This window comes from Macrosteles quadrilineatus, unplaced genomic scaffold, assembly GCF_028750875.1.
Source record: "Macrosteles quadrilineatus isolate MER2022 unplaced genomic scaffold, UCM_ALF_1.0 Scaffold_4__1_contigs__length_99947679, whole genome shotgun sequence".
NCBI lineage: Eukaryota > Metazoa > Arthropoda > Insecta > Hemiptera > Cicadellidae > Macrosteles > Macrosteles quadrilineatus.
The window spans coordinates 21,571,472-21,590,229 of NW_026542597.1; the positions used below are offsets into that span (position 1 = coordinate 21,571,472).

The 18,758-nt window shown below is 38.5% G+C and overlaps 1 protein-coding gene across 1 annotated transcript in view; it reads left to right on the forward strand.

Moving 5' to 3' along the window:
- LOC128993413 (PAS domain-containing protein cky-1) overlaps positions 1-18,758 on the forward strand; it is a 130,834-nt gene that overhangs the window by 55,311 nt on the left and 56,765 nt on the right. Inside the window, exon 3 of the mRNA XM_054417303.1 lies at positions 9,998-10,068. Coding sequence (XP_054273278.1) covers positions 9,998-10,068 — 71 coding nt within the window. The remainder of the gene's footprint in view (positions 1-9,997; positions 10,069-18,758) is intronic.

The following is an 18,758-nucleotide window of genomic DNA, read 5'->3' on the forward strand; positions in this document are numbered from 1 at the left end:
CGCAAAGTCAAAACTGTGCAAACACAAACTCTAATCTATTGCAAATATCTTATACATTCTACCTCTCAGCTCTTCCAACATTTCGCAGTCTTACAAAACCATACCGAACATGACAAGTGTTGGAAACATTGTCGCAATTTTCCCGCGGTCCGAGATGTGCCATATCTGATTAATACAAGCAGTAATTGCGTGCGATCCAACATAATAAACAATTACCGTGCCATCGTGGCCGGGATAAACACTTCATTCATCGGCAACCTGCCCATTACTGTGGGTTGTTAATATAATGGGACCAATCCATCTCTGCCGCGCCGCTGCCCTGCTCTGTACTCGGTGCTCTACAGCTCTACACGTCTACACGACCGAGGGAATGTGGCGTGTCTAAGCTTCATGGGGGAGTTTCTGACTAATTCAACTAATTTTCTAAATATAGACTCGTGTTTTTGTTTGTTTAGATGGTCGTTAATCAGGTAAATAATTGGACTTGGTAAAATTAAGCATATTGACTGCTAAAAGTGTCAAATCCAAATTTTGGGAATTAAAACCCAGCTAAAATGTTTACAGGAATTAGAGTGATGAACCAAGTTTTTTGAAGAAAGCTATATCTTTTTCACACCTCAAAATACAGTATAGTACATGTTACTTGACGTCGTGTACTAAAATGTTTGTAGTTGAATGGCCTTAATCTGTAAAAACCTAAGTCTGTTAGCAGAAACATAGGTATGTTGTTGCAAAGCCAAATCTATCTTCCTAATCCAATTTAGCTGCTTCTTCTGGATTCTCCAGTCAAGCTAACACACTTGTTGTTGCTCGAAGGTCCATTGTTTCCCCAGCCAATGTCACAAGACATTTTTCCTTTTTTAGAGACGCTAAACAAATTTTAGATTGAGGACATTAGGGGTACGAACCGGTCACAATTAACTGGCTGGGTAGCTGAGTGGTTATAGTGCTCGCCTAGTAATCAAAAGGTCGCCGGTTCGATTCTGAGAAAAGTCAGTAGCTTTTTGTTGGTTCGAAACTGGACCCAGCTGTTCATGATCATTGGGCTTTAAATAAATGATCCTGACTAATGAAACCGCTGATCTTAGTCAGTAACAAAGCTACACAGGTCATCACACACCATTCTACACTCATCCTTCACTCATATTTGGGTTAAAATACGCACCTAGGTGACGTCCCCATCTCAATGATTGATAATTGATAATTGATGATTTTCAACAAGGTAGAGGTTTACCAACTCGAGCGGTTAGGTCTTTCCATTATATATAATTAGGTAGTCACCCCTAAACTATGCACTGAGGTTTTGAAAGCAATTGTCTTCAGTACATGGCCGGCTTATGTGATTCCCTTCGTCTTCGAAGATGTTGCCCAGATTTTCGGGGGTAAGCAAACACATGCAATGCAACTGTTACAGGCAGAGTAACACGCTGAAAAGGCCTCGAAGGGTTGTCAATTTCACCTTCAAACAAGTCTTCACCTTATGTCAGTGGCAGAACCCAGAAACAATCCCTAGACGCACTAACAGGCCTAACGTCCAAATTACCGATGCGTGATGCGACATCGGAATCGAACTGGATCTGGTGGAATCCAATAATCTGTTTAATTGTGTGGGAAGTGGAGGTGGTTGCATGCAGCGGCCTTGAGTCCACCATAATCACTGTGATTACCCGCTATGGACGCTATGGCGCGGTCTTCTCACAGACCCTGCTCTGCAGTCTGCACTTACCGATCATCTGCACACCGAATCTAACTGCGACTACTACGTTCTTCGCTCTCTTTTTGGTTCTACGCATGATGGTGGGGATCCACGCGATTGCGGAATTCGATGATTGCTTAAGTGGGAAATGTGGAATTGCATGTGGTGTGTATGCTAGGTTTGTTTGGCACCAATATTCGTTATCAGTATAGGGTACTGCTATTATAAAATTTGAAGCCAATATTGATGTGTGTTTCAAGTTCACGATTCATTCCTTGAATCCTTGATGTTTCTGCTAAGGGCTCTACAAATACTGGATGAAAACGCACATTGGAAATAATATTTAACTGCTCCATAAGAATAGTGCATTATCAGGAATTATGTGTATGTCTATTATAGATTTCTTGCATGGTGTTATTATTATTACTTTGATGGTTGTGCTTTTCAATTAGTGATTGTCCAACGAAATGAATCACAATCAGCGGCCAGTATTCACGACTTTGACTTGACAAATGAGTAACTCTTTTAACCGAATTGAATCAATTTGGTAAACCTTTTAGCATCTACATAACTTGGTTCATCGTCTGCGGAAAAATTAGTAAGGATCAAAAAGAGGAGCTTTTAAAACATTTGTAAGAGTATCATTTTATATTTCTATGAAAGTGTATGACAGATATTCTTGCTACAAAATCAAAACTACTACTGAACGGTGAAAACACCAATAACCAAACCATTCGGGTTTGAAATTACACTGATCAAATTTGTCAGCAGCACTAATTATCCAACTAACATAGATTCCCAATGATGATTAACGCAGGGCAAATTCCAAATGATCTTCCCTATTTCTTATACTCTCGCCACGGAATTTTCTCGTACAACTACCCAACACTTGTGAACTCGGAAGGCGTCAGATAACAATGCAGGCGAAGGTGTTATTTAACAAATGGCAGCGACATTGTATGAGGGAGGACGAGAATTCTTCATAGGAGACAATCGCCACTCGTTAACAACAAAGACAGTGGAGTTTATGCCTTCTAGATCCCGTAAACCGCCGCCTCCACGGCCTGCGTATCAATTACAATTCATTGCGCCGCCATCTTGTAAACATTGAGGTTATGATCGTTCTGAAGACGATTTCATTTGTTGGCGCGGTCACTTGTTTGCTTGGCGTCTCTATCATGTTTATTGGGACGTTGGATTCAGTGACGTTTTGTCAGGTAGAGTGGGTTTGGAGGTCTTGCACGTTCTGGTTTCAAACTGATATTTTAATTTGAGCTGAATATCCTTACTTAGGCTGTGTATTGAGACACTTATCCAAACCGGTTGGAATTACTATTTTATTAGTTGAGCCACGGTATTAGATGTGTATGTAGTCAATTCGAATTACAACTTGGACTCTGCTAAGTGGTGTATTCTTTTACATTTATCTTTTTTACTCAATATTTAGTTTCCAAACGTCTCGTTATTCTAGAACAACTCAATAGAATACTGAAAAGAATCTTAACATAAATTTAACTTTAAATAGTACTAACATAATAAGAGATTTCATTACACATTAATTATGTTAATTTACATGAATATCATTCAGTCTGGACATAATCCTGGATTGATCCAGAAACGTTCTATTGCATAATATTTCTGATTTCAATCGAGATATAGTTAATCTATCTTTATATAGCTATTGTTAAAGTAAATGTGAAGAAAAATATATTTTCACACATGAACTAATTGTTGGCCTTGGCCAATCGTTTTAGAGATTTGCGTATACTTAATGGATGTACCCTCAAAATTATTAAATTCTAAGATACGGTTGCAGCCACCAGCATACTCTGTTAAATCAACGGATATTTTGATACTCTGTCTAATACATAAATCGTTTTGCTAAACATGCTTTCCAAACGAAACATATCTCAATAGTACCGAAATAACAACCTCACCAACTAATTAGATTATATATTTTTTGGAAGTTTCATATTTCAATGGAACATCTTCGGAAAAAGTCAAATACCTTCCAAAGGAGCCACAGAATCCCAAACCTGCACCAGATGCGATCGCTGATTCATCCGGCCCCGAAGGACCATCTCCGGTGTCCGGCGACAAGGCCGCACCCGTCGTGACCGGCCCTCCATAAACCTCCCTGACCTGCACCAACCAACTCCACCTGACCCCACTTCCTTATACCCGCCAAACCGCGAACCGCGCACACGATTTGTTACCGTCCCGTCGTAAAGTTGGCAAGCGTGAGCTTCACACGCACCCCTTCCCCCTCCACCCCGCGACACCCCTGGCTTAATTGCCTACCGATACCTTTCACCATGTAATGACAACGTGGCCTCAGCACGATCTAGACCAGGTGACAGTTTATGGATAGAGTTATCTAATTGATTTGTCGGAGCAAAGACGGTTAATCCGGGGGTTTGACGTGACGAGGTTTCATTTTTGGGTATTTTACATCGTTAATTTGTTTACCATCGTAAGTTCCGAAACAGAGCCCATCTGTTCTTGCTAGGCTTTTAAATGGTCTTGACCAAAATGCCAGTCACTGTCTAAGCTACTTGAGATGGCGTGGTAGTTCAGTGCTCGTGACAATCTAAAGTTCGTCGGTTCAGTAAGGAAGTTCAGTTGTTTTTGATTTTCCGAAATTGGGCCCAGCTTTCCTTATCATTGGCAATTTTAATCACGATTTTGGTCGATAACATAGCTGGTTTAACGTTCGGTTTGTAAAAAAGCTCCATAGTTGATTTCACACCATTCTATACCTTTCAGTTCGCAACGCACTAGGAGGCGTTAATGTCTGAGAAACCATGATACTAATACTGATTGGTCCAAACCCATCAATCTTATGTCGAACTGTATCATCTTATGAAATCCTAATGACAAATCGTATCTAGGTCTGGAATAGATCCAGCTTGTAAATGAACCAGCGACCATCAAATTTGAAGGTGAGCACCCAACTACACACACAATTTAGTTTTTCGTTGTTTATGTGTTTGGGGGGGGGGGCTTACCAAAAATATATTTTACATTTCCGTATTAAATAACTTTTCGAACCAACAGTTTTCGACCATTAGTGTAATGTAGGTTGATTATAAAAAGTACCAAAAGAAACAGTTCTAGCCTTTGAAATGGCCCGAAATCAACTTATTTATGCATAAACACATTTCCAGGATTCTACATCAGTCAGAAAATTTTCGTTTTACAAAACCACGACTGGGTACCTTACATACACCTGCAGTACCCACTAAGTCACAAAAATACTGTATGCATGTTGTATATGGTGTAACTCTTAATCGTTAAGCATTTACAGTAGTTAGTAGCACGAATACTTGAACAGAACAGTTCTGTTCAAGTATTCGTGGTTCGTAGTTTATTGTAGGATTTCATTATTGTTGCTCTCTCTGTAAAAAGTGTTTTCAACAATATTATAACCGAAAAATGGGTTAATTTTGGTTTCTTCGTTATAGTTTATCAAAAGTCAAATATACCTCAGTGACAAATATTACGCGTTCGAACAGACGAGTAACGCGGTATAAGTAACTGTTCTGAGAAGAAACTGTGATTTATCTTGCTGTTGGGAATCTTGAAAGGTCATCTAGAACAATGTGTTGTTTGTGTTGCAATACATTAAAAACTACAATGTGATTCCTGGACAACTTTATTGATGTTTAAAGATGTAACTATTCTGATTGGGAAACGATTGTGGTACTTATCTCAATACCTCACAACTTCACAATTTTATTGATTGCTTGTATTGTTATCTTAGTAATTTGTCATGACCAATAAGTTTGCTGAATAATGATATAAAAGTGTGGATGTATGTATACTTAAGATTTATCAATTTGCATATATGTAACTAGAAAAATAACAATCAGCTTAATTTACAAAGTGGTTGCCAGTCAAAAATATCGAATTGAAAGGAAAAAAAGACTGATCGCTTAAGCGTAGACCACAGAGGTATTAGGGACCTTCCGTATATAGGCAGCAACCTTTTTCATAGTACAACAATGAAGAGTTACATTGTAGAGATTTAGTGTTCTATCAGCTTTTATAGTTTGGTAAACTAGAATGAAAAGTGTAACAATGTTTGTACATTCGATGAAATGTTCATTCAACACAGTTCTCTTTTAGTGAAAAGTTGCATACGGGACCCATATAGATTGAATGTAGGCTGCAGCATTCAAAGTCTATGATGGCAGCTATCACATTAAAGAGGCATCAACAAGTTTTTCAAAGGTAGGTTAACCAAAGATAAAGGAATTTTCAATCCACGTGAAAACGTTGTTAGTAATTTCAGTCCATCAAATTTGAGGCAACCATCATTGCAAACCATCAGAATCTTCTCTGGAATCTTGTTCAAAACAAGATGAATGGCATCTTGGCATTCAAAGTCAACAATGAAAATTAGAAACACGGAACTAGAGATTAACCAATATCCCTCTTCCTGTTCAAAATGTACGCTAATTATACAGGATTTCTCAACCCATCCAATTTTGACTATTAGCAACTGACGGTAAATTATAAAGAAAACAATTGCAAACCACTAAAACCTCCTGAGGAATCTCGGTGGAGAATCTCCGCGAAGGTCGTCTACGGACTGTCGCAGAGTTGACCGAGGGAAGGTCGAGTGAAGCTGGAGATAATTAAGGAGATGTGAGACAGAGGTGGACAGACAGTGGCACATCACCTTCAATCACACATTTACATACAAGCAGACCCTGGGACAAAGCCTCACCGCCTGCCACTGACTCTGCCGTCGTCTTTGTGAGGTGAAGAAACAGATACAGAACGTGAAGATGCTCAGATAAGGCTAAACCTTAGAAGGGGCATTTCAGCGTTGCCTTCGAAGAAAATGTTAATTTTCACCATAATTCTGTTGGGGGATCAGGAAAAGTGTGAATTTCTTCTATGTCAAATCGTATGATGTATTCTTTGAGGATCGGGGTGAATAGAACTTGAAGATAAATCCAAACCATGGAGGGGATTTGGAATACTAGCATTGTTCTTCTTCTGATGATGGAAGAAAATGTGTCGGTACTCGAGAACAAATGTAGATCTTGCGATATTGTTTTGACGTCTTTACTCTATGAGGAAAGGCAGACAAAAATTGTGAAGCTGCTCATATAAGTTTAAATGCTGAAAGGGTTTGAGCATTTCAACATTGCCAGCTGATGATGCTCGAGGAAGATGCTACTTTGACTATCAGTCCCATAGCCCAAATATTGACCCAAGACCACTCACTACCCAAGACTAATATTGATCTTGCATTATTCTCCTGTATCTTAATATTGAGCCAATTCCTCTACAGTTTTCTTCAAGATGAGGAAACTGATAGAGAACTTGAGGTTCAATAACTGTAGCAATGGCATTGCTGAAAGCTAAGAAAACTTGTTTAAGGATTTGAAACGTTTAGGTTTACTCTTATGGTTTGTAGTTTTAATGCACATGCACACTTATCTGACTCTTGGTAGGAATTAAATAGAGCGGAATAACTGCAACTATTGATTATTGTGTTGAATTTAATTTCCAGAAACTCAAGCATTGTTCAACTTAGAATTTCCAGGTCGTCACGCCAGAACAATATCATCACTCGCAGCTTCATTCATTCATCACATCTCCTCGTCCCGCCCAGTTCTACACGCAGTTTAGGCGATGTCACAGTATAAAGGTTCTCTTCAATTTCCATCCAAGGCACAATGGTATGACGTCACACGCCTTAGGCTTACTCTCATGAGCTCCGCAATTCCGAGCGAACCGATTATCCCCTAAATACCTGCGGCACTAGCAGACGACAATACTTATGGTGTCTAGTCGCAGAGTGATTGAGCAATATCAATTTTCAAGAGAACATGTTGATGACTATGTATGAGAGCGTTTCTGTCTACAAGGATAATTGAAAGCCTTCAAAGCGTGTTTCCAAAATTTCCTGCTCCACGTTAATCCATTTTCTTCCATACACTAAAAGAATATTTGAATCGTTGGGTCGTGGCGAGATGGTATAGAGCCTGCATCCAGGCGAAGACTGTATTTTGTGAGTTGCTGAATATTGGGGAACGAAGGCAAATCTATGTTAATTTATTCATACTGTAATTAACCTTTCTGTAAACATTGTTTGTATGGCATGTTATTATAATTTATTTACAGTTATTTACGACTGCAGCACACTATATACCCTTTCAATCTGACTGGACGAAAAACAATCAATTCGCCCCTAAAGTGTTTAAAGCGTTGTAGAAGAAGTTGCAAAACTGTCTAACCTTATTGGTTGACGCAAGACCGCCATGAAGCTTCGTAGTCGTGTAGACGTCCTGGAACCTCGCAGGAGGCTATCTAGGGTCAGAGTTGAGGCTATGTAGACCGTTTACTGATAGTGATAATGAGACAGTGGCAAGACTGCGCAAGTCCAGTACCAGCTCTGATATACGGCGCTCAGCCATCCAACGTGTCGGCTGGGGGAGTATCTGGTGAAGAAAGAGGTGTTTTCTTCCTCTAAAGTTTGTTGTTTTTTGACGTTTCTGTGAATTTTGTTGTTGCCATTGTTGCTGCTGTTGTCGTTGCTGCAACGTTGCTAACGAATATTTTAAATCCGGCTCATCAGATCGATAGATTGTAAAGAATTTAGTTATTGTGCCGTCAAATATCTTTCACCTGTGATTTGAGAAATGCGTAAAGTTCAAATTCTAAAATAGCTATTGAAAAACTGGCACTATTAATAGCATAGGCTTTGGCAATTCATAAACAGAAAATATGATTAGTATAATCACTTAGATTTCTTAGCCAAAGTAGAGAAATCACAAGTTATTCTTAAAACGCTGACAATGGATTATTTCTGGATCTTACTACGTTATATGCCTAAAAAAGATTGCAAAGCTACTGTAATTTAGTTATTTTACTAATATTTGGAAACAACACTTCGTTCAAAAGGTAGGTTAATCCTCCTGAGAAATATTGGTGGAGAAGATCTACAAAGGTCAATTTCAAGAAGAAACGGGTCACTCAATAGCAAGCGTGTATTTAGTGTATATTTTAGTGTAGAAGCATTGTTGCTCGTAACCCATCGAGGAGAATTGCGCATACAATCAGGTGAACGTACGAAAAGTCAAGAGAGAGATAGAGATAGAGTGAGAGACTGAGATCCAAATGGCCTTGAGATGGTTCCGGGACAAATGTACGCGGTTCCCATGTCATAGTAACGTACATAACGTAGCGCTGATTTATTTCTTAGAGTTATTTACTGTCTTGCTGACATACAACTTAATGGACGCATTGACTTAGTTCTTTCATTTCAAAAGGTATTACCAAATGCATTCTAATTATGGAGATTCCACAACTTTATGTATTTCTTTCGTGTTCTTGCCTCCCTAGTGATTTCTTCTTCACTCACAATCTCACGTAAATTCGACTAACCTTTTTTGTACTCTTTAATGGTTTCATCTGTGTAATTTGTTAGGTCATGTGTTGTTGTCTATACTTTTTAATTTATCAAAATATTTTTTATGGTACCAGTTTTCATGTTCCCTCCGGTTATAGTGAGCTTGCCATGATTCTCAATCCATCAAAGTATTATTTTAGTGGCAGGCGAGGATACATTTTTATGACAATCCATGGATTGCAATCGGCAACGAGTTTCGGAACAAACTGATATCCTCAGGCTAAAGTATGCATTTACATTTTATCACCTCCTTTTTCAGCGATTAAAAACATTGCTCTTCAGCAGAGGTTAACAAAGATAATACATCTCCAAATACAGCCTGAAGATTTAATTTTGTGTTGAAATTAGAAGCTCATTGCAATAAAGAAACTTCTGATGACCATTAGTAGATGTTTATACAATGTTCAATAACTAAGTTCAATAAACATTTGATGTATAAATTGCGAAATATTCCTAATAACTCACCAATCCACTACTCAACAGACGACGTTCCCACAGTCAATGCCACAACGCAAGCGTGTTGTCCACGCAAGCGCACCAACCCAGGATAGTATTTCTCCCGCGACTGCGCAGGATGATTATTACCCATAATAGCATCGTTTTCATCAATATCCAACCGTCTTTTAAAGGTTAGTTGTTGTGGCCAATTGGGTCGAGCAGTTACGCTGTTGACTGATTCATTACAAAGTGTTTAGCCTTTGGAGGCCACCAGGCATCTTCATGTGGGAATTCTTTTGTGACTTATTTCGTTGTAACTTTGTGTTACTGTGTAATATTTTCCAAATATACAGAAATTGTAATCTAAAGTGATTAACTCATCAACTAACTGTTATTTTTCGCACAAAGTTCTGATAATATTTCTTTCTTTTCAGTTTTCAAGCGCCATGAGTTGTCCATGCACCATATGCCGTCAGCGCCGACTCCCAACATTGGCTTTTCAAAGGTGGGTGTTTCAATATATACCATATGGACTTTGTTTGCTGCGTAACAGTTTGGTAAACATGTAATAACTATTTTTAAACCAGCCTATGTTTTTGATATCATAAAACAAAACATACTGACTAACATTCTGCTGTGGTATCCTGTTAGGAGTTAAGTCAAGAATTTACAAAACAATCATGTGGTTATTAAATCTATGATTCTGCGAGATGTATGGCTATTGGAAAATATTCAAACTGTGGGCAAAGGATGAATGTTACAGTAATGGCATGCACATTTACACGTTCGTTAAACGAAAGATTGTATGCGTTAGCAATCAGATCTTTGGAACCAGAAACCTTCGTTTAACCAGTCGTTAAAATCTTACACCGATTCCATTTGTAAATAATTCCAATAGACCTATTATTTTCAAATTCAACAAACTTAGTTATTGAAATTACTTTAAACGCAAAAAAGTACCCCATACCAACTATTTAATATTATTACTGACTATTGCACACAACTTTAACTCCAGGACGCGGTTTGGTAGAATTGGCAACGTCGCGAGTAGTGTTTAGCGTTAGGCTTCCCATAAGCTAACATGGCAGACAGGTGGAGCCAGCTAATTTAATTGCGTGTTATTCACATAAAACACTACTGACAGTGTTGCCACATCGAACGCCATGGTCTGGAGTAGGTGGCTTTGCTATTGCACCATAACGAATGAAAAAAAGTCTAATAAAACGTTACAACGAACGTTTATCAGCTGATTGCAGGAGGGGCACAATTTTGTTGTGATTACACCTTGATAAAGGGTTGGGCTGACCCTCCCACAACCTGCATCCCCCCCAGAGTAAAAAACTGAGAGGGCGGATCAGAGATTAGGGAGGATAAGACGGAGATAATTAATGTTTATCGGGATTGTTTGGGTACGTATTGTGATGACTGGACAATATTGAACAGTGCTGGCGTTATTGAATAACAGTAATACGGTAGAAATTAATTCGATATGCAAAGGGGCAATGCCTTTATTTGCGTTGTACAAAAAGTTTTTGCAAGGAAGTATGTAAGAGTTGAGATGAAATTCAGTTGTATTGTGATGGAAACTAGTTTCTATTTTTTCTGATTTGTTATGTTTGGAACACCACCACATCGATTCGGATCTCAAATGGGTCTTCGCCATAAATAAAGAAAATAGCTTCATTATCTTACACACATAGACTAACAAATTAATTATGAAACATATTTATAAACGTGATATTTTATTAAAATACGTTAAAAATGCAGCACTATGCTAGTGCTGCGTACGTATAAAAATATAAAAGCTACCACTAGTATACACTACTTTAAAGTAAAATTCAATTTCCATATTTTTCCATATTTACCATATTTTACCATCATTTTCCATATTCACGTGTTAGCAACTTACCATGAAATAGCAAATTTCTCTGCATTTTCTTAACAACCAATACAAATTATCCCTAAAAATTCAAAATTCGCAACACAAATGATCTCTTAGCATCGAAAATACCCAATAAAATCCATCCAAAAACATAGAAAATACACAATAACTAGATATCTAAAATGAAGAATACACAAAACAATAAATCCATAAACATAAAAATCCTCAACCCAGTTTACCAGTAAACATCGAGAATCCACAATACAACAGATCCTGAAACTCAAATATATACAATGCAATATATTCCTAAACATCCAAAATACACAATGCAATCCATCGCAAAATTATCTAAAATGCAATAAAATATATCCCTAAAATTTATAATACACAATACAATGGCCCCAAAACATCGAAATCACACAATACAATAATACAATCTATACCAATATTTCAAAAAAGCACAATTAAATAAATAACTAAACAACCAAAAAACATCCTAAATTCCTCATAGGGTTAATCCCTCCACAACAAATCGCAAATCTAGTCAGTGTTATAATCACATCGATGGTTATAATAACCCGTTAAACTTCGATATACCATTGCTAGAGCGGTCGTAGCTCTATTAAATACTAATGCGTTTATAACCCATCAAAGAGTAACCGTTGATGAGTTGGAACGCAAAAACACTAACCAGTTACAAGAAGATATCGGTTTTTTACACCATGTTTCGACGCCCTAACACGAGAGACCGTTTATAGCCGCCGTAACTCCTACAAGTGTTTTATTGACGTAATCGTAAGTGCGAAGACTCTTTGTCTTTGAAATTGGGAAAATCGTTGAAGAACTTGATCCACAAAACTGTATAGGCCTACTTGCCGAAGGGACCTTTTAGGTATTAGCGGAACAATTTGATTGAATCATAATAATAGTGATAGTCAATGACTGCCCTTATGGTTGTTTCCAGATCGACTACCATGGGTAAGCTTAGCTGAATTTGAGGACCAAACTCAACGTCATTCCAACCAAAAATAAATTGTCTCTGTAAGGTGGTTTTGGAACTCGGTTTCAAATTTGGAATTTGATGGTTTTAACGAGATCAGGATTTGGAAAGTCCCCTTACAAAAGATGTAACAATTGCTTTTGACAAAAATAATTAGAACCCAAACGGGATGAAACAAAAGGGGACGGACATTCATCTCCAGGGTTAAAATTGGTCTGTGATTTACCTACTTTCCACAGAATAATTGTCTATCCTTTATAATTTGGGTGCACAAGGTTAGAAAAGGTAAGGTTTGAGACCCAACTCTAAAGAACCATAAGGATTTACAGTTTTGTAAATCCTTACAACCTTAACAGGTTTGTGATTAGAAGCAAAGTGTTTCCTTCAATTTAAATAAATGAAAAACTCCACGTTATGAATGGTGAAGTTAAAAATCCCAAACTCACATTTACCTCCGCTTTAGTTCTTGGACTGTCAGTTTCTAAAGATAATACAGCTTAGTGTAGGTTGTCCAACATCACCAAAATATTCTATCACCGAGCCAAGGTTATTAAACCATGAGACAGATTGTCCTTCAGTCCCAATAAGCATTGAAGTGTTCAGACCGACCGTCCCACATACGTTCGTGACGTAGAGGACCCAGTGGTCCAGTGCAGGATAATTTTGTCAGTTTGTGAACAAGTGATTTCGTGGTGCACGCCACAGCCATCTCGCACGGCACGAGCACCCAATCATATCACACGACGCTCGTCAGCTGACTGTCGATCAGGTGATTCAATCAGCTGTTCACACCTCTCAATCCTACCACGTGATTTTGTGGATGTTGTATTGGATGGAGTAGGAAACGGTGTTGATGTTATACTTTCGAGACTTAAAGATTATGAATTGTATCTGATTTGAATTATCTTCCCATTAAATGCCATTAAGATGTAATCAGACAAGTGAAAAATAAACATAAAAGCTGCTCCAGCTTACAGACTACACCTAACTATGTACGCACTCTTGATACAAACAGTTTAATTTGATCAACGATTAGGCTTAATAAATAATAGTTGTAACACAAACACACACACTATGGCAATGTTTAAAGATAAAATTATCTAATTTTCATTATAATTATAACCAATTCAATTTCATTGGGTAGGTTGACAACCTCAACCATCAACACAAACAACGTTTACAAACACAACCAGTGTCGAAGCGCTCACGGCCACCCTATCTATCACCCGCTCTACATCAGCTAGCCCTAATTAACTACCCGCCTATTATAATAATAATTTCAAATAAAAACAGAGGGAGTTAGGGGTCAGGCGGTTCGACCTCTGGTCGTTCCCACGCGTAAACTGGATGAAGCGGTAATCGGCCGGCACCTGCCTGTAGTCTGCTGTAATGATAGACACACATTCACATTAGAGCGACCCCCCACCCACCCACATACCTCTGTGACTTACCCGGACATGGGAATTTACAAATTGGGGGCTTGGAAGTGGTCCACTCGGGGCTGATTATCATATCCCGCGATTAAGAAAAGGTTCTGGAGTTTTGGTGAAAGGGTTATTGGATTTTTTAGGTATGTCACTGGTTAGCGATATAGAGGTATAACTAATGTACCAATATTAGGTGTAACGATGATCATATTTGATAACTAATAACAAATCGGGCCTCGGGGGCTTTAGGTCCAATTTAAAGAATCTCATATAGGACCATGGTTATGAAAGGGGGTGAAGAGATTATTTATTCATGGTAGACGGTTTTGCATTCGCCTATTGGGTCTGATGATTGGAGTATACAATTGAAATCGATCACCATTGCAATGTTTTATCAATATTTGTTTCAAGTGTTATTAGAATACTTTTATGTACTTTCCGTAAAGCACTTAAGATACGGGTTCATCAGAAAATCCGTCGAAATCAAGAAGCTTAGGTGATACGTATTTTCTTGATATTTGACTTTATAACATTAATCAGATTTTTTGAACTAAATACCACCTCTCCACATTACTTTCGTGCTTGGACGCAAGGTTACCGCAAATGTGAATTCACAACAAATACACTGCCACAGACAATGATGCAAATTTAATGTACCACAGAGATTTTTTTATATTTAAGTTCTGCAGCAAACAGTCTACAAATTGAAAGTAACACAAATAACTTTCAATACATCAAAAACAACTCACCTTTTCCACACCTGCCCACATCGACGGTTCCCACATTCTGCAATCTCAGCCTATAAACCCGTCCAATGACATGTCCGCGTATTTTTGACTGTCAATTGACACATAGCATCTCCCGGTGACAAAGCCCCATCTATCGCATTAGGCTCGCGGCCGAGACTCCGAGCGTATTCAAATCGATTCCTTACCGACGTCCACCTGTCAATCTCCCGTTTACACATTTTATATAATGCGCAGCACAAAACGAACAGATCTCGCTGGATTGACAGCAGAATCGCGTCCCAGCCTATTTATTTCCATTTACGGCCTTATTGGTGAAATTTACCCTCACCGCGCTCTTTTAGCGGAATCTGCAAGTCCGCAATTACAAGGGCATCTCCGTCGCGGGAAATAGAGCAGGTGAAGAGGGTGGGGAGGAGGGCTGGTGAGATTACAGGATGAGAAGGAGATGGTGTTTACGGATAGGAGAAGGTAATACAGTAGAAAGGCAATCGTGGACTTCAGAAAGGGCATTACTATTTCTGAAGTCCACGTGAGGAAAGAGTATTCTATAATGAATTTCACCATCAGTATGAATAGATTATTATAAGAGGATATGATTACACAAAATGAGGTAAGGGAACACTTTGGCGAGAACATATTTGTAGGAGATCAAAGCAAGATTAGAAGTTGTTAGGGTGGAAGAAGTGGTGACTGAACTGAAGAATGATGATGGTAAAAGAAATTATGATAGATAAATTAAACGAAGGGAATAGGATGAGGAGGACATATTATTTTTATTATCATCATCATCAATTCAGATGGGGACGCTACATATGTGTGTATTTGAACCCAATGAGCGAAGGATGAGTGTAGAAGTAGAATGTAGTGGGATGATCTGCTAATTTATGTTTCTGACTAAGATCACCGGTGACATTAGGCAGGATCATTTATTCAAAGCCCAATGATCAGGGACAGCTGGGTCCAGTTTGCAACCATGAAAAAGCTACTGACTTTCCCCGAAAGCCGAACTGATCCCAAAATACACCAATCCTTTCATACGACATTCTAACTGTTAATTTTCAATATTGCAAGAACCGTCATTCTAACAATCTTAGGTTTGTTGTAATGTGTGTTTGATGTCCGATTGAATGAGCTGTTGTTAAATTAATTTCTATCTTTAGGTAACTTTAGAAAATGAGCTATCCTTTGGTTAGAATACAAGAGTAGTATTTTTCGACAAGATCTCATAATTTTTTATATAATACTGAAATCACGTATAAAAAGGTAAAAGAAAAAGACGTCAATGAAGCAACTAAAGCGTTTGTAATATGATAAATCCTTGAAATGATAGGTTAAACCACTTTAGGTATTGGCATTTCCTATACTGTATAGCTGATCTATAAAAATGACAGACTTGTACGATTTTACTTAGTGTAATAAAGTGTAATTAGCTTATTTAGAAGCCGTCCAAAACTGTCATTTCGGTTTATTACAACCGCATTTCTGATTGATGTTTCAATCCGTCAACCAACGGAGCTGCCAGCGCGTGCCTAGTAGTGGTATTTAGTGGTAGTGGTAACACAGTAATTTCCCGTTAGTGTCGGAGGTGTGACGTCTCCCGACGGCGGCGCCACCGTCGCATCACGGTGAAACTCTATTGTTGCCCTTACACCGTAATTTGACTTTTTCATCAAACAATTGCGGTTATTTTTAACCGTCATTATTCCCGGATAATTATGCGATTCGCAGCCGCCGTCTCATTTCGGTTTAATTCGCTTTTTGACTTTCTCACCTAATTCGTCGGTGGTCTTTGGGTTTAATTTCAACACTGTGATTATAGAATTATTAATTAGGTTTTGTGAGTTGCAGTTTTGGGGTTGATGGCGTTCGTAAGAGTAAACGGGATTCCACAGGGAAGCATGTTCGCTCCCTCTACTTTTCCACTCTTTTCTGATTACAAATCCTCGTAATTCTTTTTATAGGTTTGATTGCGTTTTCCATTGTCTTTTTACTACTGAAGTAAGCATCTGTATTAACCAGCTGGATCAAATCTTTCATTCTTAGAAGGTACTAGCTGTAACCCGCGGGCTTTGCCCCGTTTAACTTCTTAATTTTCAAGATGATCTCGTTCGCATGGCTCAATCACGTCCTGGTTGAAGTTCGTTCGCTACGCTCACTCACCTTTAGGTGATTAAAATGCAGTGTATGGAAACAACAGCTATACCTCCCTTGAAAAGGGTTCAAGTATCTTAGATATGTAGTCCTCTTTTTCAAAAACACCAAGAAACAGTGGCCTACTTTTACTACCAGAACATTCTAAAATTTACCAGTTGTTATTCAAAGACAGTACACTGTACTGGATTTGCAAACCTTCATACTCAGGCATTACCATAAGCGCTGCGGCTACATACCTGCGCCATGTCAATAGTAATTAATGTATTCAATCAACATTCAAGGAGACAGCAAGGCTACCCATGTAGGGTCTTGGCTATTGATTTATATCGATAACGTATGTTGTATTACATTGTTATGGAGTGCTGTAGTACTAGTATGTATTTTCCCCGTTGGTTTACATAATAATTACCCGATCCTAGTTTCCAGTTTGGTGTTTGTATATTTATTGGAAATTATGTAGTTTAGTAAAAAATAAATGAATGTGTGTTTTTGTGGGAAATAATTACAATTTACATGTTTCACTTCACACGCATGGGTTAATATGGCAGTTTCACAGTGTAGTTTCGTTTAGATAAAAACAAATTGATATAAGTATATTTGATTAAAAGGCTATATTTTGCTGTAACTCATCCCACACTTCCTTTTGGCACTTCTTTCTGTCTATTTTCACATACTATCCCTCTTTTGTAGTCAAAATAAATATCAGACCACGAGATAATTCAATCTAAAAGGTAGCCAAGCATACATTCATTGAGTCAAGGACAGTCAAGAAGAATGGCATATAGACACTCTTCAAGTCTATGAAGTCATCTAGGAGACTTCATCCCTACAGTACAAAACATAGTAAATAAGATACCCATAAGCCCCAAGAGAGAGTCTGGATACAAAAACCTTCTGTTCAAAGGACAGTTCGAGATCTACCCTTACAGTCGATTCTGAAACAGTAAAAGAGATACTCCTCGAGCTACCCTTGCAGACGGAAGGACATTTTAGGACCTGCGCTAGTTAAGAATACTATAATACATCACAGTCCATGAGAATCCCAGAAGATTTAACTAAGAAGACCATGAGATACCCCTAAACTCCAAAAAGCCTCCAATATACCCCTACAGTGAAGGAGACAGTGCAAGGGAGGCTGGGGACGCGGACAGGTGGAATGCGGGCGGACCCGATATGATAAGATAAAGGCTTATAAATTGTGAGATCCGCCCCCAAGACGGGGGCGGCGAACAATGCCGGCCCCGGGCGCAGGATAGTCTTACAGTTGTTTCAAAAACAATTTTTAAACAACAATAATGAATGATTGCGTGAGGGTGTGTCGGCCGGCCCACGTCGCGAACAAGTGTGCATAATTTAATAAGTGAGTCCATAACGGCTGCGGACAATGAAGTTGTAATTCCTCCCCGTCCACAGACAAATATCGGCGGTGGCCTGGGGCCCCGGGCCCCGGCACGTGTGTAGGGCGCATCCCACACCTACGCGATACTGGATACTCGATACTCCATATACCGCCGGGGCCGCCTCATTCATGTCTTCCTGGATTGAGTACTTAACTAGTCCTTGAGGTGAATTTATTTTGCATTTGCAATTCGGGATTTAGGAACTTGTTTAGTTGATTAGCTTTAGACAGTGATGACACAATTTTCAATGTAGGAACATAAATCTTAGTTGTAAAGATGATGAATATAATCTTTAAACGCTTGATAACTTTAGACTATTTATTAAAATAATTTAAAGTGATCTGATATATTTAAACCTGTAAATTTCATCTCAAGACTAAAATTTGGGCCTATAGGGTTTAAATATTTTGCTGTACCTTCTTTTTAAGTCGTTAGTTTGCAAGACCCACCTTGTGCCTGAATTTGCTTTAAAATATTACCCAAACTAATGTTTAAAATTTGTATGTTAAGCTGTTGTAAACCTGCTATTCTGTCACAAAATTTCTTGACAGTTATTTGACTTTCTACATATTTATATGTGAAG